At 43.6% G+C, this 23777-nt stretch overlaps 1 protein-coding gene across 2 annotated transcripts in view; it reads right to left on the bottom strand.

The window, feature by feature from the left end:
- Nucleotides 1–14388: 14388 nt before the first annotated feature.
- Nucleotides 14389–23777, bottom strand: part of LOC112258857 (sorting nexin-29) — a 167745-nt gene continuing 158356 nt past the window's right edge. Inside the window, exons 19-21 of one of the 2 annotated variants that reach the window (XM_024433484.2) lie at nucleotides 22991–23131; nucleotides 17458–17597; nucleotides 14389–16097 (exon numbers count right to left, since the gene is read on the bottom strand). In XM_024433484.2, coding sequence (XP_024289252.1) covers nucleotides 15968–16097; nucleotides 17458–17597; nucleotides 22991–23131 — 411 coding nt within the window. In that variant the 3' untranslated portion in view covers nucleotides 14389–15967. The remainder of the gene's footprint in view (nucleotides 16098–17457; nucleotides 17598–22990; nucleotides 23132–23777) is intronic. The other variant, XR_006084102.1, reaches the window with a different exon arrangement.

The following is a 23777-nucleotide window of genomic DNA, read 5'->3' as shown; positions in this document are numbered from 1 at the left end:
ATCTCAAACGATATGAAAGAGAGGTTGAACAGGCTATTAATAGGGGTTGCAACAAATGCGGTGAATAATTTTAGAAAGAGAGGGTCGAGATTGTCTAGCCCAGCTGATTTGTAGAGGTCCAGATTTTGCAGCTATCTGGATTTGGGTAAAGGATAAATGGGGGAGGCTTGGGCAAGTTGCTGAGGGGCTGCAGAAATGTTGGTAGGGGTAGCCAGGTGGGAAGCATGGCCAGCCGTAGAAAAATGCTTATTGAAATTCTCAATTATCGTGTATTTATCGGTGATGACAGTGTTTTCTAGCCTCAGTGCAGTGGGCAGCTGGGAGGAGGTGCTCTTATTTTCCATGGACTTTGCAGTGTCCCAGAACTTTTGGAATTTGTGCTAATTTCTGTTTGAAAAAAGCTAGCCTTTGCTTTCCTAACTGCCTGTGTATATTACTTCCTAACTTCCCTGAAAAGTTGCATATCGCGGGGGCTATTCGATGTTAATGCAGTATGTCACAAGATGTTTTTGTGCTGGTCAAGGGCAGTCAGGTCTGGAGTGAAACACGGGCTACATCTGTTCTTGGTTCTACATTTTTTGAATGGGGCATGCTTATTTAAGATGGTGAGGAAAGCACTTTTAAAGAATCACCAGGCATCCTCTACTGACGGAATGAGGTCAATATCCTTCCAGGATACCCGGGCCACGTCGATTTAGAAAGGCTCGCTACTGCTCGCTGAAGTGTTTTCGGGAGCGTTTGACAGTGATGAGGGGTGGTCATTTGACGCAGACCCATTACGGATGCAGGCAATAAGGCAGTGATTGCTGAGATCCTGGTTGAAGACAGCAGAGGTGTATTTAGAGGGCAGGATGGTCATGATGATATCTATGAGGGTTCCCGTGTTTACAGATCCCGTGTTTACAGATCTGGGGTTGTACCTGGTAGGTTCATTGATAATTTGTGTGAGATTGAGGGCATCAAGATTAGATTGTAGGACGGTCGGGGTGTTAAACATGTCCCAGTTTAGATCACCTAACAGTACAAGTTCTGAATATAGATGGGGGGCAATCAATTCACATATGGTGTCCAGGGCACAGCTGGGGGCAGACGGTGGTCTATAACAAGCAGAAACCTTGAGAGACTTGGTTCTGGAAAGGTGGATTTTTAGAAGTAGAAGTTCTAACTGTTTGGGCACCAACCTGAATAGTATGAGAGAACTCTGCAGGCTGTCTCTGCAGTAGAATGCAACTCCGCCCACGTTGGCAGTTATATCTTGTCAGAAAATGTTATAGTTAGGTATGGACATTTTTGGTGGCCTTCCTAAGCCAGGATTCAGTCACGACTAGGACATCCGGGTTGGCAGAGTGTGCTAAAGCTGTCAGTAAAACAAACTTAGGGAGTAGGCTTCTAATGTTAACATGCATGAAACCAAGGCTTTTACGGTTACAGAAATCAACAAATGAGAGCACCTGGGGTTTGGGAGTGGAGCAAGGTGCTGCAGGGCCTGGATTAACCTCTACATCACCGGAAGAACACCAGAGGAACAGAGGAGGAGTAGGATAAGGGTATGGCTAAAGGCTATAAGAACTGGTCGTCTAGTGCTTTCGGAACAGAGAGTAAAAGGAACAGGTTTCTGGCCGCGGAAGAATAGATTCAAGGCATAATGTACAGACAAGGTTATGGTAGGATGTGAATACAGTGGAGGTAAACCTAGGCATTGAGTGACGATGAGAGAGGTTTTGTCTCTAGAAACATCATTTAGACCAGGTGAGGTCACCGCATGTGTGGGAGGTGAAACAAAAGGGCTAGCCAAGGAATATTGAGCAGGGCTGTCTCTACAGTGAAATAAGACAATAATCACTAACCAAAACAGCAATGAACAAGGCACATTAGGGAGAGGCATGCGTAGCCGAGTGATCATAGGGACCAGTGGGAGGCTAGGCGAGCTGGAGACACGGCGATTCAGACAGATATTGGGCCGGGGCTAGCAGGCTAGCAGAAGGGCCTTAGGGGGGACGTCGCAACGGAATAAGTCTGTTGTAGCCCCCTCAGACGGTTATGTCAGCAGACCAGTCGTGTTTGTTTGGCAGAGCTCTGTTTAAGCAGTAAAAGGGTCCATGCCAATTAGCTAAATATTTATTGTAGCCCAAGGAGTGGCTTATGGACCTCTTCAGCTAGCCGGGGGATATGCCTAGCACGAGGATAGTTCCAGGCTCACTGGTGCTTGCTTTGGGACAGAGACATTAGCCAGGGGGTAGCCACTCGGATAGCAGCTAGCTAGCTGCGATGATCCAGGTGAAAAGTTTCAGAGCTTGCGACAGGACACTGGAGAAACTGGAGAAAGAGCAGTCCGTTAAGCTCTGGGTTGAAACGTGCTGTGCAGACTGGCAGGAGTTGACCAGGCTATGGTGAGTTGATGACCGCTAGCAGTGGCTAGCCGTGACTATTAGCTAGTTAACTGGCTAGCTTCTGTTGGGGGTTCCAGTTCTAATTCCACATGCAAGATGTAAAATTAGATTAAAAAACAGATAAAAATACACCTTATGGAACAGCGGGGGCTGTGAAGCAACACAAACATAGGCACAAACACGATAACATACACACTACACACACGTACACATGGATTTTGTACTGTAGATATGTGGTAGTGGTGGAGTAGGGGTCTGAGGGCATACAATGTGTTGTGAAATCTGTGAATGTTTTGTAATGTTAAAATTGTACAGTAAATCAATCAAATCAAATGTATTTATATAGCCCTTTTTACATCAGCTGATATCTCAAAGTGTTGTACAGAAACCCAGCCTACAACCCCAAATAGCAAGCAATGCAGGTATAGAAGCATGGTGGCTAGGAAAAACTCCCTAGAAAGGCAAAAACCTAGGAAGAAACCTAGAGAGAAACCAGACTATGCGGGGGGGCCAGCCCTCTTCTGGCTGTGCCGGGTGGAGATTATAACAGAGCATGGCCAAGATGTTCAAATGTTCATAAATGACCAGCATGGTCAAATAATAATAATCACAGTAGTTGTCGAGGGTGCAACAAGTCAGCACCTCAGGAGTAAATGTCAGTTGGCTTTTCATAGGCGATCACACTACCAGTCAAAAGTTTGGACACACCTACTCATTCAAGGTTTTCTTTAATTTTACCATTTTCTACATTGTAGAATAATAGTGAAGACATCAAAACATTGAAATAACACATATGGAATCATGTAGTAACCAAAAACGTGTTAAACAAATTAAAATATATTTAATATATGAGATTCTTCAAAGTAGCCACACTTTGCCTTGATGACAGCTTTGCACACTGTTGGCCTGCTTTTCCAACAGTCTTGAAGGAGTTCCCACATATACTGAGCCCTTGTTGGTTGCTTTTCCTTCGCTACAGTCCAACTCATCCCAAACTATCTCAATTGGATTGAGGTCAGGTGATTGTGGAGGCCAGGTCATCTGATGCAGTGCCATCACTCTCCAGGTTGGTCGACTAGCCCTTACACAGGCCGGAGGTGGGTTTGGGTCATTGTCCAGTTGAAAAACAAATGATACTCCCACCAAACGCAAACCAGATGGGATGGCGTATTGCTGCAGAATGGTGTGGTAACCATGCTGGTTGTGTGCCTTGAATTCTAAATAAATCACTGACCGTGTCACCAGCAATGCACACCATCCTCCATAATTCACAGTGGGAACCACACATGCGGAGATCATTCGTTCACCTACTCTGTGTTCTCACAAAGACACGGCGGATGGAACCAAAACCAAAAGTCTCAAATTTGGTCTTATCAGACCAAAGGACAGATTTCCACCGGTCTAATGTCCATTGCTCATGTTTCTTGGCCCAAGCAAATCTCTTCTTATTGGTGTCCTTTAGTAGTGGTTTCATTGCAGCAAATCGACCATGAAGGCCTGATTCACACAGTCTCCTCTGAACAGTTGATGTTGAGATGTGTCTGTTACTTGAACTCTCTGAAGCATTTATTGGGCTGTGATCTGAGGTGCAGTTAACTCTAATGAACTTGTCCTCTGCAGCAGAGGTAACTCTGGGCCTTCCTTTCCTGTGGCTGTCCTCATGAGAGACAGTTTTAGCATAGCGCTTGATGGTTTTTTGATGATCTTAAAAGTAATGATGGCCTGTCATTTATCTTAGCTTATTTGAGCAGTTTTTGCCATAATATGGACTTGGACTTTTACCAAATAGGGCTATCTTCTGTATTCCACCCCTACCTTGTCACCACACAACTAATTGGCTCAAACGCATTAAGAAGCAAAGAAATTCCACACATTAACTTTTAACAAAGCACACCTGTTATTTGAAATTCATTCCAGGTGAGTACCTCATGAAGCTGGTTGAGAGAATACCAAGAGTGTACAAAGCAGTCATAAAGGCAAGGGGTGTCTACTTTGAAGAATCTCAAATATATTTTGATTTGTTTAAAACTTTTTTTGGTTACTACATGATTCCATATGTATTATTTCGTTCGTTTTGATGTCTTCATTATTATTCTACAGTGTAGAAAATAGTACAAATAAAATGTCTAAAACTTGAATGAGTAGGTGTGTTCTAACTTTTGACTGGTTCTGTATAAGCTGCCTTAATTTTGCTGGACCCCAGGAAGAGTAGCTGCTGCCTTAGCAGGAACTAATGGGGATCCATAATATATACAAATAACAGAAGTGTTCCTGAAAATCTGGTCTCACTGTATCACTTCAGTCACAGAATGCTACTAAAACTAAAGATGTGCTAGACATGATGCCTATTTGACAGTTAAAGAACATTGAAATGTATTCCAGTGTAACAACATCAGTCCATGGAAGGATAGCCGGGTCACAGGAGCACTGGTAAATTAACCAACCTCCGTCATCATCCTTCATCTCTCCTATATGTCGGCCCTCTGAAGGACCCAACGTCTCAACACATAACAAATGGAGCGGACCTTCAAGCTTAAAGGCCAATTCCACTACTTTTGAACCTCATTTTCATTATCTCCAGCACAATACCGCTGCATTTCTACAAAACGTTTTTTTGACCTTTTCCACATTTTGTTACGTCACAGCCTTATTCTAAAATTGATTAAATTGTTTTTCCCTTCATCAATCTGCACACAATACCCAATAATGACAAAAGCAAAAACCGTTTTGAAATTCTTGCAACTGAAATATCACATTTACATAAGCATTCAGACCATTTACTCAGTACTTTGTTGAAGCACCTTTGGGTATGACGCTATAAGCTTGGCACACCTGTATTTGGGGAGTTTCTCCAATTCTCTGCAGATCCTCTCAAGCTCTGTCAGGTTGGATTGGGAGAGTCGCTGCACAGCTATTTTCAGGTCTCTCCAGAGATGTTCCATCGGGTTCAAGTCTGGCCTCCGGCTGGGCCACTGAAGGACATTCAGAGACTTGTCCTAAAGTCACTCCTGCGTTGTCTCGACTGTGTGCTTAGGGTCGTTGTCCTGTTGGAACGTGAACCTTCGCCCCTGTCTGAGGTCCTAAGCGCTCTGGAGCATGTTTTCATCAAGGATCTCTTTCTCTGTACTTTGCTCCGTTCATCTTTCCCTTGATCCCGACTAGTCTTCCAGTCCCTCCTGCTGAAAAACATCCCCACAGCATGATGTTGCCACCATCATGCTTTACCGTAGGGATGGTACCAGGTTTCTTCCAGACGTGACACTTGGTGTTCAGGCCAAAGAGTTCAATCTTGGTTTCATCAGATCAGAGAATCTTGTTTCTCATGGTCTGAAAGTCCTTCAGGAAAACTCAGAGTGGGCTGTCATATGCCTTTTACTGAGGAGTGGCTTCCGTCTGGCCACTCTATAATAAAGGCTTGGTTGGTGGAGTGCTGCAGAGATGGTTGTCCTTCTGGATGGTTCTCTCATCTCCACAGATGAACTCTGGAGCTCTGTCAGAGTGACCATTTGAGTTTTTGGTCACCTCCCTGACCCTTCTCCCCAGATTACTCAGTTTGGCCAGGCAGCCAGCTCTTAGAAGAGTCTTGGTAGTTCCAAACTTCTTCCATTTAAGAATGGAGGCCACTGTATTCTTGGGGACCTTCAATGCTCAAGCATTTTTTGGTACCCTTCCCCAGATCTGTGCCTCGTCACAATTCTGTCTCTGAGCTCTACGGACAATTCGTTTGACCTCATGGCTTGGTTTTCGCTCTGACATGCAACTGTTGAACTTTATATAAACATGTGTATGCCTTTCCAAATCATATACAATCATTTTAACTAACCACAATTGGACTCCAATCAAGTTGTAGAAACATTTCAAGGATGATGAATGGAAACAGGATGCACCTGAGCTCAATTTCGAGTCTCATAGCAAAGGGCCTGAATACTTATTTAAATAATGGATATTATTTTTTTTATACATTTGCAAATATTTCTTAACCTGTTTTCGCTTTGTAATTATGGGGTATTGTGTGTAAACTTAATACATTTTTAGAATCAATTGTAATGTAACAAATGTGGAAAAAGTCAATGGGTCTGAATATTTTCTGAATGCACTGTATGTGGTTGTCTTACCTAGCTATCTGAATGCACTAACTGTGATATGTGGTTGTCTCAGCTAGTGCATTCATCGGGATATACTGTCTGAGTCTGTACAGCCAGTTGGGTTCTCAGTTTATTGCGCAGACAGGAACAAATATCTCTCTGGGAAAAAGCGGGGGGTGTATGTTCCATGATTAACTACTCATGGTGTGATTGTGATAACATACAGGAACTCAAATCCTTTTGTTCACCAACCTAGAATACCTCACAATCGAATGCCGACCGTATTACCTCCCAAGAGAGTTCTCTTCGGTTATAGTCACAGCTGTGTTTATTCCCCCTGTCATGTCGTTGGCCTTTTTGGGTATAGCAAGCCCATCCCCCTCTCCCTGCCTCCACCTTGTCTCCTTCAACTAGGCTGCTGTGGTCAGAGGTCGTAAATTCCTGAGAAGACCTCATGGACACACAGTTATAGAGTTGTTTTTCATGGAGATAAAGGAAATCCTTCCACCTCACAGAACTTGAGGTACGAACAAATTTCATGTTTCGGAGAAAGTGTAAAAGATCGGTGAAGAATCCACGAACTGCGAACTGGTCCGTTTATCACAACTTGGGAAGCTCATGGGAGACGGTGTGGCCACATTACCATAACGCTGTTTATATAATAGCCCCAGATATAAGGTTTACATCTAATTGTTTTATAAGATGAATGAGTGAGTATGATACAATTTACACAATTTTACAATGTGATTTTGGACTGTTTAATGAAGGAAAACTCAAAAAGGGAATTGGATTTGAACTAAATCAGAGGACCGCCCCTGAGCCCAGTTAGGGTCAGACATCCTGGGACAGCCCTTTCCTGCCATTCCGAATAAAACCCAACTTTGAGAAATTTTCACCCGACCATGTTTTTCTCCATTAGGAGGGGGACAAAGGTTGTAGACCGAGTTTACCTCAATTACGAGATGGCTAAAGGTTGCAGAATCTTTTAACCACACCATGTGGTTAAACTCTTAGACTATCGATACCGACAGAATGAGAACAAGTATTTGATATTAATTACTAGTCTGCAGCTAGGAATTCGGTATCATTGAACGCAAAGAACGACAACCGCCGAAACTCCATTCTATAACGAATGTCACTTTGAACTATCCCCTCTAACCAAGACAGAGAGAGAGGGAGAGAGACGGACAATTCTACAAAAGAAAGACTTTTCACCAGCGATCAAGACGACACACTGAGCATAAATATATATATTGATTGCAATTGTTCCCAAATGAGTGAGTGTTCATGTGTAAAGGATTAGCTTTTCAATTGTTATAATTATTAACTTTGGAGTGACTTCTTAGTCGACCCCCACTTCTCTCTTGTCTAACAAGCCACCATGCCGGTTCAGCACTGAAAGGTTATATTAGGAAATTATAACTTTGTAATCTGAATACTTTCCTTGGTGCCCCGACTTCCTAGTTAATTACAGTTACATGATTATTCAGTTTAATCTCGTAATACTAATTACAGAAGTCTTCAATTTAATTGATAGTAAAGACACGACACCCCTCAAGCCGATACCACGACAGCCCTCAAAGAACTTCGCTGGACTGTATGCAAACTGTAAACCACATATCCTAAGGCAGTATTTATTGTAGCTGGGGAATTTAACAAAGCAAATTTGAGGAAAATGTTATCGAAGTTATATCAACACATTGACTGTAGTAGTCACACTGCTAAAACACTCGACCACTGCTACTTCAACTTCTGGGATGCCTACAAGGCCCTCCCCTGCTCTCCCTTCGGTAAATCTGATCAGGACTCTATTTTGCTCCTCCCTTCCTATAGGCAGAAACTCAAAAAGGAAGTAACTGTGCTAAGGACTATTCAATGCTGGTCTGACCAATCGAAATCCAAGCTTCAAGACTGTTTTGATCATGCGGAATGGGATATGTTACATGTTGCCTCCTAGACCAATATAAACTCAGTCACCGTATCAGTGTATTTGTCTATCAGGAAGTGTATAGAAGATGTGGTAGCCACTGTAACTATTAAAACCTACCCTAATCAGAAATGTGGATAGATGGCAGCAATTGTGCAAAACTGAAAGTGCAAACCATCGCATTTAACCATGACAAGGTGACTGGTAATATGGCAGAATACAAAGAGTGTAGTTATTCCCTCCGTAAGGCAATCAAACAAGCAAAACATCAGTATAGAGACAAAGTGGAGTTGCAATTCAACGGCTCAGATGTGAAACGTATGTGGCAGGGTCTACCGAAAATCACAGACTACGAAGGGAAAACCAGCCACGTCGCGAACACTCAAGTCTTGCTTCCGGACAATCTAAACACCTTGAGGATAACACAGTGCCACCGATTCGGCCCGCTACCATGGACTGTGTGCTCTCCTTCTCAGTGGCTTACCGCCCCAATAGATCCACAGACGATGCAATCGCTATCGCACTGCACAATCCTATCTGGTCAAGAGGAATACCTATGTAAGAATGCTGTTCATTGACTATAGCTCAGCATTCAACATAATAGTACCCTCTAAACTCATCATTAAGCTCGAGGCCCTGAGTCTGAACCCTGCCCTGTGCAACTGAGTTCTAGACTTCCTGATGGGCCGACCCCATGTGGTGAAGGTAGGAAACAACACCTCCACTTTGTTGATCCTCAACACTGGGGCCCCACAAGAATGGGTGCTCAGCCCCCTCCTGTACTACCTGTTCACCCATGACTGTGTGGTCACGCACGCCTCCAACTCAATCGTGAAGTTTGCAGATGACACAACAGTAGTAGGCCTGATTACCAACAATGACAAGACAGCCTACAGGGAGGAGGTGAGGGCCCTGGGAATGTGGTGCCAGGAAAATAACCTCTCAACCAACATCAACAAAACAAAGAAGCTGATCCTGGACTTCAGGAAACAGCAGAGGGAGCACCCCCTATCCACATCTACAGGACCGCAGTGGAGAAGGTGGAAAGCTTCAAGTTCCTCGGCGTACACATCCCAGACAAACTGAAATGATCCACCTACACAGACAGTGTGGAGAAGAAGTGCCTCTTCAACCTCAGGAGGCTGAAGAAATTTGGCTTTGCTCCTAAAACCCTCAAACATTTACAGATGCACAATTGAGAGCATCCTGTCGGGCTGTATCACCGCCTGGTACGGCAACTGCACCGCCCAAAACCACAGGGATCGCTAGAGGGTGGTGCGGTCTGCCCAACACATTACAGGGGCAAACTACCTGCCCTCCAGGACACCTACAGCACCCGATGTCACAGGAAGGCCAAAAAGATAATCAAGAACAACAACCACCCGAGCCACTGCCTGTTAACTCCGCTACCATCCAGAAGGCGAGGTCAGTACAGGTGCATCAAAACTGGGACAGAGAGACTGAAATACAGCTTCTATCTCAAGGCCATCAGACTGTTAAATAGTCATCACTAGCACATTAGAGGCTGCTGCCCTATATACATAGATTTGAAATCACTGGGCACTTTAATAATAGAACACTAGTCAGTTTACATATTTTGCATTACTCATCTCATATGTATATACTGTATTCTATCCTATTCTACTGTATCTTAGTCTATGCCGCTCTGACATTGCTTGTCCAATTATTGATATTCTTTATTCCATTCCTTACTTTAGATTGTGTGTATTGTTAGATATTACTGCATTGTTGGAGCTAGACAACACAAGCATTTCGCTACACCCGCAATAACATCTGCTAAACATGTATGTGACAAATATAACTGGATTTGATTTAAGATAGCTAGGTGAGACAACCACATATCACAGTTAGTTATCTGAAGATGAATGCACTAATAACTGTGATATGTGTTTGTCTCACCTATCTACCTGAAGATGAAGGAACTAACTGTGATTGTCTCCCCTAGCTACCTGAAGATGAAGGAACTAACTGTGATAACTGGTTGTCTCACCTAGCTACCTGAAGATGAATGCAATAACTGTGATATGTGGTTGTCTCACCTAGCTACCTGAAGATGAATGCATTAACTTCCTATTTCGCAACAAAGCATCCTTCACTCATGCTGCCACACATACCCTCGTAAAACTGACCATCCTACCGATCCTCGACTTCGGAGATGTCATTTACAAAATAGCCTCCAATACCCTACTCAATAAATTGGAAGCAGTCTATAACAGTGCCATCCGTTTTGTCACCAAAGCCCCATATACTACCCACCACTGCGACCTGTACACTCTCGTTGGCTGGCCCTGGCTTCAAACCCACTGGCTCCAGGTCATCTACAAGACCCTGCTAGGTAAAGTCCCCCTTATCTCAGCTCACTGGTCACCATAGCAGCACCCATCTGTAGCATGCACTCCAGCAGGTATATCTCTCTGGTCACCCCCAAAACCAATTCCTGCTTTGGCCGCCTCTCCTTACAGTTCTCTGCTGCCAATGACTGGAACGAACTACAAAAATCTCTGAAACTGGAAACATTTACAGTGGGGCAAAAAAGTATTTAGTCAGCCACCAATTGTGCAAGTTCTCCCACTTAAAAAGATGAGAGGCCTGTAATTTTCATCATAGGTACACCACAACTATGACAGACAAAATGAGGAAAAAAATCCAGAAAATCACATTGTAGGATTTTTTAATGAATTTATTTGCATATTATGGTGGAAAATAAGTATTTGGTCACCTACAAACAAGCAAGATTTCTGGCTCTCACAGACCTGTAAATTCTTCTTTAAGAGGCTCCTCTGTCCTCCACTCGTTACCTGTATTAATGGCACTTGTTTGAACTTGTTATCAGTATAAAAGACACCTGTCCACAACCTCAAACAGTCACACTCCAAACTCCACTATGGCCAAGACCAAAGATCTGTCAAATGACACCAGAAACAAAATTGTAGACCTGCACCAGGCTGGGAAGACTGAATCTGCAATAGGTAACGAGTTTGGTTTGAAGAAATCAACTGTGGGAGCAATTATTAGGAAATGGAAGACATACAAGACCACTGATAATCTCCCTCGATCTGGGGCTCCACGCAAGATCTCACCCCGTGGGGTCAAAATGATCACAAGAACGGTAAGCAAAAATCCCAGAACCACACGGGGGGACCTAGTGAATGACCTGCAGAGAGCTGGGACCAAAGTAACAAATCCTACCATCAGTAACACTACGCAAGGACTCAAATCCTGCAGTGCCAGACGTGTCCCCCTGCTTAAGCCAGTACATGTCCAGGCCCGTCTGAAGTTTGCTAGAGAGCATTTGGATGATCCAGAAGAAGATTGGGAGAATGTCATATGGTCAGATGAAACCAAAATAGAACTTTTTGGTAAAACTCAACTCGTTGTGTTTGGAGGACAAAGAATGCTGAGTTGCATCCAAAGAACACCATACCTACTGTGAAGCATGGGGGTGGAAACATCATGCTTTGGGGCTGTTTTTCTGCAAAGGGACCAGGACGACTGATCCGTGTAAAGGAATGAATGAATGGGGCCATGTGTCGTGAGATTTTAAGTGAAAACCTCCTTCCATCAGCAAGGTCATTGAAGATGAAACGTGGCTGGGTCTTTCAGCATGACAATGATCCCAAACACACCGCCCGGGCAACGAAGGAGTGGCTTCGTAAGAAACATTTCAAGGTCCTGGAGTGGCCTAGCCAGTCTCCAGATCTGAACCCCATAGAAAATCTTTGGAGGGAGTTGAAAGTCCGTGTTGCCCAGCAACAGCCCTAAAACATCACTGCTCTAGAGGAGATCTGCATGGAGGAATGGGCCAAAATACCAGCAACAGTGTGTGAAAACCTTGTGAAGACTTACAGAAAACGTTTGACTCCTGTCATTGCCAACAAAGGGTATATAATAAAGTATTGAGATAAACTTTTGTTATTGACCAAATACTTATTTTCCACAGACCTCTCATCTTTTTAAGTGGGAGAACTTGCACAATTGGTGGCTGACTAAATACTTTTTTCCCCCACTGTACAGGTTCAGTGTCTTGCTCAAGGGTACAACAGCAGGCAATGGCATCTAGTATTTGAAAGACAACTCTCCAGTTACCAGCTCACTTCCCACCATATTTGTTCCCAACAGACCAAGGATTTGAACTGGCAACCCTCCAACTGCTGGCTCGCCTCTAACCGCTCGGCTACCTGCCGCCCCAAGTTATAAAACTGGACTCATGAAGGAACAGAACGAATGTGACTGCGTTAAAGTGTGTTAATTGCGTTTCAATATCTGGGCCAATGTCTTGTTGCGGTCCGATCTTTGAGGTCAATAGAGTAAGAAGAACAGTAAAGTATTATCTGGCTAGGGAGCCTTGGTTTTCCATCACACCAACAGCTACACAGGCTACCTACCTAGACCTGCCAAGCTGTAATCAGATGGGGAAGAAGCAATGGTAAATAATGGCATAATATACTGCTAGAATCCCCACTAAGGTTCATGCAAAATCCCTTGCTTTAAATTCCAAGCCGCACAGATTCCCCATTCATTAAGTTCACAAACTATACAGTCTTACCTTTTCTTGCCTTTCATGTCAATGTAAAAAAGAAAAGTACACTTTCTGGTATTCAAATGGTGTGAAGATATGTTCATGCTGTGACCTCGTCTTAACGGAGGTCACTGTTGCCTTCATGCCCTTCCCACTGAGCCATCACGTCAATGAGAGAAGTGTATTCATCGATATGCATAATCATTGTATGCCCGTGTCCGCTTAGGTGTAACATCGCCGTGAGTACTCCACATCCTAACTGGGCATGTACACAATTTTCTGGTCAATAGACACTAAGCACACACTCGTTGTCCACGGTACCAAACAAACACACCCCTGGAAAGGCAGTGTGTCTTAGTAAACAAAAGATTGGAAGATAAAGGCCGCAAAAAAAAAACCCAGCAACACTGGACAATTGAGGAGTGGAAAAACATGACAGCGAGTTCAATTTACTTGAGTGGCCTGGTTATTCCCCAGACCTCAACCCAATGGAGCGTCTTTGAGATTAGATGGAACGGGCTGTTCGCAGCGTGAATGTACCACCGTCCAATCTGCAGCAATTGCGTAATATCATCGCGTCAGCATGTCGGACCAGATGGGTGTACCTAATAAACTGGCCCGTGAGTGTGTCTATGTACAGGACCAGTCAAAAGTTTGGACACACCTACTCATTCAACGGTTTTTCTATTTTCTACATTTCAGAATAATAGTGAAGACATCAAAAACTATGAAATAACACATGGAATCAGTCAGTAACCAAAAATGTGTTAAACAAATCAAAATATATTTGAGATTCTACAAAGTAGCAAGGCGATGCCAAGAGTGTGCAAAGCTGTCATCAAGGCAATGGGTGGCTACCTTAAAGAATCTCAAATATAAAATATTTTTTGGTTACTACATGATTCCATGTGTTATTTCATAAATTTGATGTCTTCACTATTATTCTATAATGTAGAAAATGGTAAAAATAAAGAAAAACCCTTGAATGAGTAGGTGTGTCCAAACTTTTGACTGGTACTGTATATATATATTTTAATTTTGATCCATACACACATCTATCCACCATACACATACCGGGCACAGTATGTACACTAATTTATAACCCGGGTGGTTCGAGCCCTGAATGCTGATTGGCTGACAGACGTATACCACGGATATGACAAAGCATTTATATTTACTGCTCTAATTAGGATGGTAACCAGTTTATAATAGCAATAAGGCACCTCGGTGCCTTATTGCGTCGTGCCAAGAACAGCCCTTAGCCGTGGTATATTGGCCATATAACACAGTCCCTCGTGCCTTATTGCTGAGGTATACATAATGTACATCCATCCGATTTTATTTACATTTCTAATGTTCATGCCCTTTAATTAATCATCAAGAACAAATATTGTCCCATTCTGTTACTGCTTTAGAATGATGTAGAACACCACAATAACACCGTTGGTATGTACATACAGTATGAACCCCTTTATTCATTAGTCTCTCTGTGCCACTGACAGTGATGTAAGGCAGACTGTTGGGCTAAAAGCTAGGAAAGAAGGTACAAGAGAAGCCCTCTAAACATGGGAGTCTTGTGGAAGGCCAGGAGTTTTTCCTTATCCTGTCCATGTGATCTGACAGGGAAACCCTCTCAGTCTTAGAAATGAGATGACCAGGAAACACTCTGGGCTCTAGTTACAGCCTACAACTAGGGTCCAGAGTTTCTCCAGGTCAGGTCACATGGTCTGGGGAAAACTCCTGGTCCTAGCCATGTGACAGGAACAGTAATTAACCTTGGTTTAGTAGTGGCAAAGACGACCTCCTCCTCTCTGGTACTGAAAAAGAGTGACCAGGATAAAATCGCTTAACGCCTGAGTAGAAAGAATAGATCGATTGAGCGTTTTGTTGTGTCTATAACCAGGGTCCATGATTGCAGACATTATGATAACTGTTTCTCCATTAAATGTTTAACATACAATATGCAACACCAGCACCGTTTGTCATAGTTAATGAAACATTTTTCTTGTTTATCATTAATACTTGATTATTGTGCTTCAAAAGAAGAATGGTAATAATTTTATATTTTGCTCATATTATTGATGTGTACAAACTGATTTACATTCCAGGTTATCATCTGCTACTTCCTGTTTACGTCTTATTTTAACAGTTCTGATTGGACAGCTGCCTGGGGGCAGTCACAAGAACAACTTCCATCAATATTTGCCAAGTAATCTCTTATTTTCTTTCCAAGTCCAGTAATCTCTATTCTTGAGTAATATGTACTATATGTATTTAAGTTAAAGCAGTGTACACGTTTCATGCACTTGATCAAGCTTCTCTTCAAGCGTTCATCTACAATCTATTCACTGTTAAGTCTCCTGCTAAGTTACATTCAATTCACAATCATTGGAACGGCTGGATAGTCAATCCAGCAGATTTATTTGCATTGATAAAATCCTTAAATTGTGTGATGGAATATGACATTGTGCAGATTATCGTATGGTAACAGTTTGGTAACAGAAATATGAAAGATGAACGCCCATGCTTTGGCTAATGTCAGGTAAAGGGATGATGTCAAAATCAAAAATGGCACCAAAATGCTGACATTCGCCAAGAAAAAAACATTGTATAAAGAACACATTTCTATATGTCCCCTCACTGCAAAGAAGCTAGAAAACACTGACCATGATACAGTTTCACTACAAAACCGAGTAAAATTAGGAAACAGTCCCCCCCATCTTGGTTCAATGTCTGTTGTTGACCCAGCTATTCCACGTGTGATCTTTGAGTAAATCTTTAGGCAGGGTCAGAGAGAAGGAAGAGTCTGCCTCTGTAGATCCCAGAGAGGGAGGATATAATGTCCTGCTGTTGGAAACCTGTAAAAAGCCTAAAGGAGGAGCAGTGTCATGCCTCTCGCCTGCATAGCCATTAGCCATTCTGTCCCTCTCTATGGCTCATAATCCATCCAGGAGGAGCACCAACAAACTCTTCTGTTTAATCCAATGAAAGAAGAGGTCAGAGGTCACAGGTCAGAGGCTAAAGGTTAGAGGTCGCCGCTCTGGGGCTCTAGGTTGCGGCCCTCCTGGTTGTGGCTGCGCCCAAGTATGGGGAAGCTTGACGAGGATTTGGACCGGGCCGTCTTACTGCTCCCCTCGCTGGCCACTGGAATGTCCCTGGGGGGAGACAAAAGGTTAAGAGGTCAGTAAAGGAAACCAGAGGTTAGTAAAGTAGCTATGATCCCTTATTGATATCACTTGGAGGAGTGAGGTTAAAGAAGGATTTTTAAGCCTCGAGACAACTGAGACATGGATTGTGTATATGTGTCATTGAGGGTGAATGTGCATGACAAAATATTGAAGTGGCTTTGAACAGGGTATAGTAGTAGGAGCCAGGCTCACTGGTTTGTGTTAAGAACTGCAACGCTGCTGGGTTTTTCACACTTATCAGTTTCCTGTGTGTATCAAGAATGATCCACCACCCAAAGGACATCCAGCCAACTTGACACAACTATGGGAAGCATTGGAGTCAACATGGGCCAGCATTCCTGTGGAACACACTTGACACCTTGTAGAGTCCAAGCCCTGATGAATTGAGGGTGTTCTGATGAAAAAGGGGGGTGAGCACCTCAATATTAGGGAAGTATTCCTAATGTTTTGTACACTCAGTGTATATACCCACCGGCTTTAAAGGGATGATTTTCACCATTTGGTTAATTAGGGGTGTTTTGAAATGCAAATAGTCATGGTCACGCACAAGTACTGAGGCTGAGAACAGTTGGTATTTGTCATCTCCTACTGGTGTGCATTTGACACTCGTAGGATTGTTTTGATAAATCACACTATTTATACAACATTCTAAATTCCGTTCGTAAGTTGTATTTTAGAATAGTTTCTACACAATATTTATAAATGAGGCTAGAACTCTGTTTTCTGTGTGCCATTTTGGGCAGAACGTGATGACTGCTGAAACTAAGGGAACACTTTTGGGGTGAGGTGAGACTGAGTCCATTCCCAAGAGAGGAGTGAGGAAGTACAGCTTTTGACGAATCGGGTTTTCATCTCTCTCTTTCTTCCTCTCTCCATCCCAGCCCCCTCCTAACCAGGGGCCTGTTAACAACATGGCGGCCACCATTTTGGATGGGTCATCCAGCCTATCGTGAATGTAGATATCAGAGGAGAGATCAACTCTGCTCTTTATTTGATCTCAGTTTTAGAACCTCTGTGTTATGACCTATCAGCTGCCAGAACAGGAAACTAGATTCTTGTCGGGATCTGTGATTGGTCGTGCTCACTGAGAGGTCACAGCCTCAACTGGTGTGGGAATTGGTGTGAACATCCAGTAAATGACTGGATGCTATAACTGGGCTTTGAAGGTGTTTACTGAACAACTACCATTATCTAGAGGACTCAGATGTGTCAGACAATATATTAATAAGAAGCACTTTGTAAAATGTGTGTTTACCATGTGACAATTCAAACTCAGATGCACACTCTGAAGCACGTACACACACAGACAGACAGTGGGGTCACTCACAGGCAGAAGGGCAGCAGCTGCAGCAGGGTCTCCTTGGTGGGTTTAGCAGAGAACTCTGGCAGGGTCTGGATCAGCTTGTTCAACACCATCCTCAGATACGACTGCAGCTGTTTCCTACGCTCCTCTACAAACCTGGCATCCTGAGGACAGGAGAGGACAGAGGAGAGGTAGACGTTAATTCTGTACATAGGGAGGGGGGAGAGAGAATTTAGTAAATTGGTTGTTGATCATTGCTAGACAACCATTTCAGTCAGAAAGTCAGAACTGTAACTCTGCCACTAAAGGAACAGTCAATGTCGTCTTGGTAAGCAACTCCAGTGTAGATTTGGCCTTGTGTTTTAGGTTACTGTCCTGCTGAAAGATGAATTCATCTCCCAGTGTCTGTTGGAAAGCAGACTGAATCTCCCTGGTCTTTGTAGTTGAATCTGTGATAGAATTTCACTTTATGTGTATACAGACACAAGAGGACCACAGTCCTAGTGAGGCAGACATGAGGACATGGTGACAAAAGAGGACCACAGTCCTAGTGAGACAGACATGAGGACATGGTGACACAAGAGGACCACAGTCCTAGTGAGACAGACATGAGGACATGGTGACACAAGAGGACCACAGTCCTAGTGAGTCCCAGTACATAGAGCAGTATGCACAGCCATGCCACTTCACAGAGAGCTGATGCAGATGTGAGTCGTCCTGACAGAGGAAGGCCAACACAACTACAGCAAAGGATCATGACCATGAACAGATTTGTGAGGTTCAAAAGAGTTGTTTGCGATGGAACTGAAATGCAAAACTTGTGACGTGTGTAGCGAATAAAAAGGTATCCGCCATAGGGAATCCCAATCAAGCCATGAGACAAACATACCGCTTTTAACATGGAAGATACATCATGTAAACAACGAAATGTGAACTATGTGGTTACGAAACAAGGCAAATTATGTCACAAGTAAAGCATAAAAGATCACAAGTCATTCAGGAATGTTCAAGACCTCCACAATGTCGCTCTTTGTCATCCTTAAAGGCGTTACATGCATATTAAATGTGAACACAACATAAAATATTCATTAATTATTAACAATCTTATTTATTGTTATCATCAGAAAGATTTTGTTCAAAAAACAGCTAACAGTTCATTGATTTGATTGAACCCCCTAACACTTCCTCTACAAAGCAGTCCAACAGAGGAGGAAGTGCTCTGTGATTGGGTTGAACCCCCTAACACTTCCTCTACAAAGCACTCCAACAGGGGAGGAAGTGCTCTGTGATTGGGTTGAACCCCCTAACACTTCCTCTACAAAGCACTCCAACAGGGGAGGAAGTGCTCTGTGATTGGGTTGAACCCCCTAACACTTCCTCTACAAAGCAGTCCAACAGGGGAGGAAGATAGCAGCGATCGGAAAGTGGAGTGATTTGATTCAAATGAAAGGAACACAGGAGGGAAAGATGGAGAGAGAGAGCGAGGGATAGAAATATAGAGAGGGAAAACGTCCAAAGCAATAACAATTCTCTGTGAATCAGAGGAGAGACACCCTGACAGTTAAACTCTGGGCAGAGGGAGCAGAGCAGACAGACAGTCCCAGCCTTTGATGTCATCATTCTTCCTCCCACAGTTGTGGTGATGGCGTGGCCATCAGGACAGATTTGACAGGCGCACTCGGGAACATTTAGCGTGTTTGCCCACCGAGCCCTTGACAAATCAGCTGTTTAGGAGCTGTCAGTGGCAGGGTGGAGTGTGTGTGTGTGTTGCTATGTCAATGCAGTTAGGAGATTTTCAGATACAGCAGGATGCCGAGTGATGCTCAGATACTGTTGCCGTGGTAATACATTGAGCTGGGATTCTTATGTACACTTGCAGTTATGGTGCTTGACATATCACAAAACTGAGATTTATTACAGTTTCATCACACAACACTACTTGTATTCCATTCCATGAGTCATACACCTGATCCTGCAAGCTAATGCAGATACAGTGGGGAGAACAAGTATTTGATACACTGCTGATTTTGCAGGTCTTCCTACTTACAAAGCATGTAGAGGTCTGTAATTTTTATCATAGGTACACTTCAACTGTGAGAGAAGGAATCTAAAACAAAAATCCAGAAAATCACATTGTATGATTTTTAAGTAATTAATTAGCATTTTATTGCATGACATAAGTATTTGATCACCTACCAACCAGTAAGAATTCCATCTCTCACAGTCCTGTTAGTTTTTCTTTAAGAAGCCCTCCTGTTCTCCACTCATTACCTGTATTAACTGCACCTGTTTGAACTCATTACCTGTATAAAAGACACCTGTCCACACACTCAATCAAACAGACTCCAACCTCTCCACAATGGACAAGACCAGAGAGCTGTGTAAGGACATCAGGGATCAAATTGTAGACCTGCACAAGGCTGGGATGGGCTACAGGACAATAGGCAAGCAGCTTGGTGAGAAGGCAACAACTGTTGGCTCAATTATTAGAAAATGGAAGAAGTTCAAGATGACGGTCAATCACCCTCGGTCTGGGGCTCCATGCAAGATCTCACCTCGTGGGGCATCAATGATCATGAGGAAGGTGAGGGATCAGCCCAGAACTACATGGCAGGACCTGGTCAATGACCTGAAGAGAGCTGGGACCACAGTCTCAAAGAAAACCATTAGTAACACACTACGCCGTCATGGATTAAAATCCTGCAGCGCACGCAAGGTCCCCCTGCTCAAGCCAGCGCATATCCAGGCCCGTCTGAAGTTTTCCAATGACCATCTGGATGATACAGAGGAGGAATGGGAGAAGGTCATGTGGTCTGATGAGACAAAAATAGAGCTTTTTCGTCTGAACTCCACTCGCCGTGTTTTGAGGAAGAAGGATAAGTACAACCCCAGCACCATCCCAACCGTGAAGCATGGAGGTGGAAACATCATTCTTTAGGGATGCTTTTCTGCAAAGGGGACAGGACGACTGCACCGTATTGAGGGGAGGATGGATGGGGCCATGTATCGCGAGATCTTGGCCAACAACCTCCTTCCCTCAGTAAGAGCATTGAAGATGGGTCGTGGCTGCGTCTTCCAGCATGACAACGACCCGAAACACACAGCCAGGGAAACTAAGGAGTAGCTCCGTAAGAAGCATCTCAAGGTCCTGGAGTGGCCTAGCCAGTCTCCAGACCTGAACCCAATAGAACATCTTTGGAGGGAGCTGAAAGTCCATATTGCCCAGCGACAGCCCCGAAACCTGAAGGATCTGGAGAAGGTCTGTATGGAGGAGTGGGCCAAAATCCCTGCTGCAGTGTGTGCAAACCTGGTCAAGAACTACAGGAAATGTATGATCTCTGTAATTGCAAACAAAGGTTTCTGTACCAAATATTAAGTTCTGCTTTTCTGATGTATCAAATACTTATGTCATGCAATAAAATGCAAATTAATTACTTAAAAATCATACAATGTGATTTTCTGGATTTTTGTTTTAGATTCCATCTCTCACAGTTGAAGTGTACCTATGCTAAAAATTACAGACCTCTACATGCTTTGTAAGTAGGAAAATCGGCAGTGTATCAAATACTTGTTCTCCCCACTGTACATCCTGTAGGTACTGTGGTCCTACGATTAGCTTTCTATACAGTCCCATACAGTAGCTTTAGCCAACTGACAAGATTAGCTCAGCGTCTCTCTCTCTCTGGACCAGGTGCTCTGCGTGTGTGTGTGTGTGTGTGTGTGTGTGTGTGTGTGTGTGTGTGTGTGTGTGTTTAGCAGGCATGATGAGCCAGGGTCCTCGGTGTGTAAGGCTGTTAGCTCTGGCTTGCCAATGAGGATAACCATGATGGATCTGAGGCACAGTGTGTGTGTGTGTGTTTGCGTATGTACGTGTGTGTGTCTATGTTCCTTCCTGTTTCCCCATCACCTGTGAAAGCTCTCCCCTGTCATCCATGCCGTAGCAGACGTGTATGCTACACTAAAAAGGGTTTGGAGAGGCTCATGATCACTGTTCCCAGTAGCATTACCATTCCTCCATCATTAACTAACATATTCAACACGTAAGCCCCAGCATCGCTCAGTCTACTTTAGAATAGAACTTTCCCTAGCTGCAAGGATGCTGTGTTCTGTGAAAAGAGAGAACTGAACGTACGTCCCCTTGTCAGTGATATAAAGGGAAAAGTTGATCTGCATGACTACAGTGTAGGACAAGTAACAGCATAACTCTCTCCATCAGAGGAGATCAGATGGGGGGGATTTATGCCAGTGCACCCCGCTACACCTGTTGGGACAAGAACTAAGCCTTGTCTCTCTAAAAAGTGTTCCTTCTGAGAGGATAGAGGGAGGGAATCAGAAGAAACAATGAGGAGATTAAAAATACATGACAGATACTTCAGCTCAGCAGACATAATAATTACACACACACACACACAACCCTCTCAAATGCATACACACATTCACCTACCCAAACACACACTCAATTACCAACACTATCCTGTCTCTATAGCCCCCCTGCATCTTTACTGTAAGCTCCCAAACACACTCTTACCCTCTCTAGTTTTAAACGCTGCCCCCAGGCCTAGCACACTACTTTGTGTTTCCATGTCAAAGTTACTCTACAACTTCTGTAACAGAAGCACCCACAGCCCCCTCTACTCTACTGAGAGACTTAAACAGACTCCCTCCCTCTGGAACTGAGAGTGAGAGGGAGGGAGAAAAGGAGCAAGAGACGAAGGAGAGAGAGCTAGAGACATGAAAGCAGGAGCTAGAGAGAGATAGAGAAATGAAGGCAGGAGATAAAGAGAGCTAGAGAGATGAAGACAGGAGATAAAGAGAGCTAGAGAGATGAAGACAGGAGATAAAGAGAGCTAGAGAGATGAAGACAGGAGATAAAGAGAGCTAGAGAGATGAAGGCAGGAGATAGAGAGCTAGAGAGATGAAGACAGGAGATAAAGAGAGCTAGAGAGATGAAGACAGGAGATAAAGAGAGCTAGAGAGATGAAGACAGGAGATAAAGAGAGCTAGAGAGATGAAGACAGGAGATAAAGAGAGCTAGAGAGATGAAGGCAGGAGATAAAGAGAGCTAGAGAGATGAAGACAGGAGATAAAGAGAGCTAGAGAGATGAAGGCAGGAGATAAAGAGAGCTAGAGAGATGAAGACAGGAGATAAAGAGAGCTAGAGAGATGAAGGCAGGAGATAAAGAGATGAAGACAGGACATAAAGAGAGCTAGAGAAATGAAGGCAGGAGATAAAGAGAGCTAGAGAGATGAAGACAGGAGATAAAGAGAGCTAGAGACAGGCGATAAAGAGAGCAAGAGAAATGAAGGCAGGAGATAAAGAGAGCTAGAGAGATGAAGACAGGAGATAAAGAGAGCTAGAGAGATGAAGACAGGAGATAAAGAGAGGTAATGTTGGCTAGGGGCTACTGTAGCTAACATCTAAGCCTGTCGATCCAAGTGATGGACAAGTGACCACAATATGACTTAAAAATACATTCAGATTCAACCCATTTGACTACAGGTCATTCAAAACAACATTGACAGAGGGTGACCATGCGATTTTCCTGACCGTGCATACCTTGTTCCCTATGGCTTTCTTGGGTGGGAAGCTGAAGTTGTCGACCTGTGGGAATTGTGAGCGTAAGTGGTTGTGGAGTGCCCGGAATTCTGTGTAGCGTCTGTAGACATTCCACTCGTTGTCCAGGATACGGATGTACACCTACGGAACAGGTACGACACCAACAACAACACCAACAAAAACACAATCAGAATATGCCATTTCCTGGGGTACAAATCCTACTCTTACAAAATTCCTGCAAAACCACCCAGTCTACAGAAAGGAGGAAATTAGCCAACCATAACGTCTCAAGGTTCTTCTGTATTCTCAATAATATTGTAATATATTGTAATATACAGTATGACAGTAAAACATACTCTTCCACTCTCTGCCTGTGACTTGTTGCTATTTTCATGCATTATTAAAGTAGCGCGTTGGATTCCTTTGTTCAGCTGCTGATGGTCTGCGGAAGGCAGACACTGAGGATTGTGACGGGGAGGATAAGAGAGGCAATTACAACTGGAGGAGGGAGAGAGAGGGAAGAGAGAGGGAGCACGAGAGAAAGACATGGTTGTAGCTAGATATGTTTGAGTCGCGTCGGGGACAATTTGAGCATTTTAGCTAACCCTAACCCGTTTCCCAACCTTAACCCAATTCTCCTAACCTGCTGCGTAAGTTCTCCTAACATGCTACGAAAAGTCACTTCTGCTAGTCAAAACCAGCAGACCTGCCCTGAGAACAGTCTTGGTTTCCACTAATGGAATACTGCTAATTTATCACCTCTCTACTTCCTAATACAGTACATCCT

This window comes from Oncorhynchus tshawytscha, linkage group LG01, assembly GCF_018296145.1.
Source record: "Oncorhynchus tshawytscha isolate Ot180627B linkage group LG01, Otsh_v2.0, whole genome shotgun sequence".
In the NCBI taxonomy this organism is placed as follows: Eukaryota; Metazoa; Chordata; class Actinopteri; order Salmoniformes; family Salmonidae; genus Oncorhynchus; species Oncorhynchus tshawytscha.
Note: the sequence above shows the minus strand (reverse complement) of the source record. Positions and strands in the feature narration are given on the sequence as shown.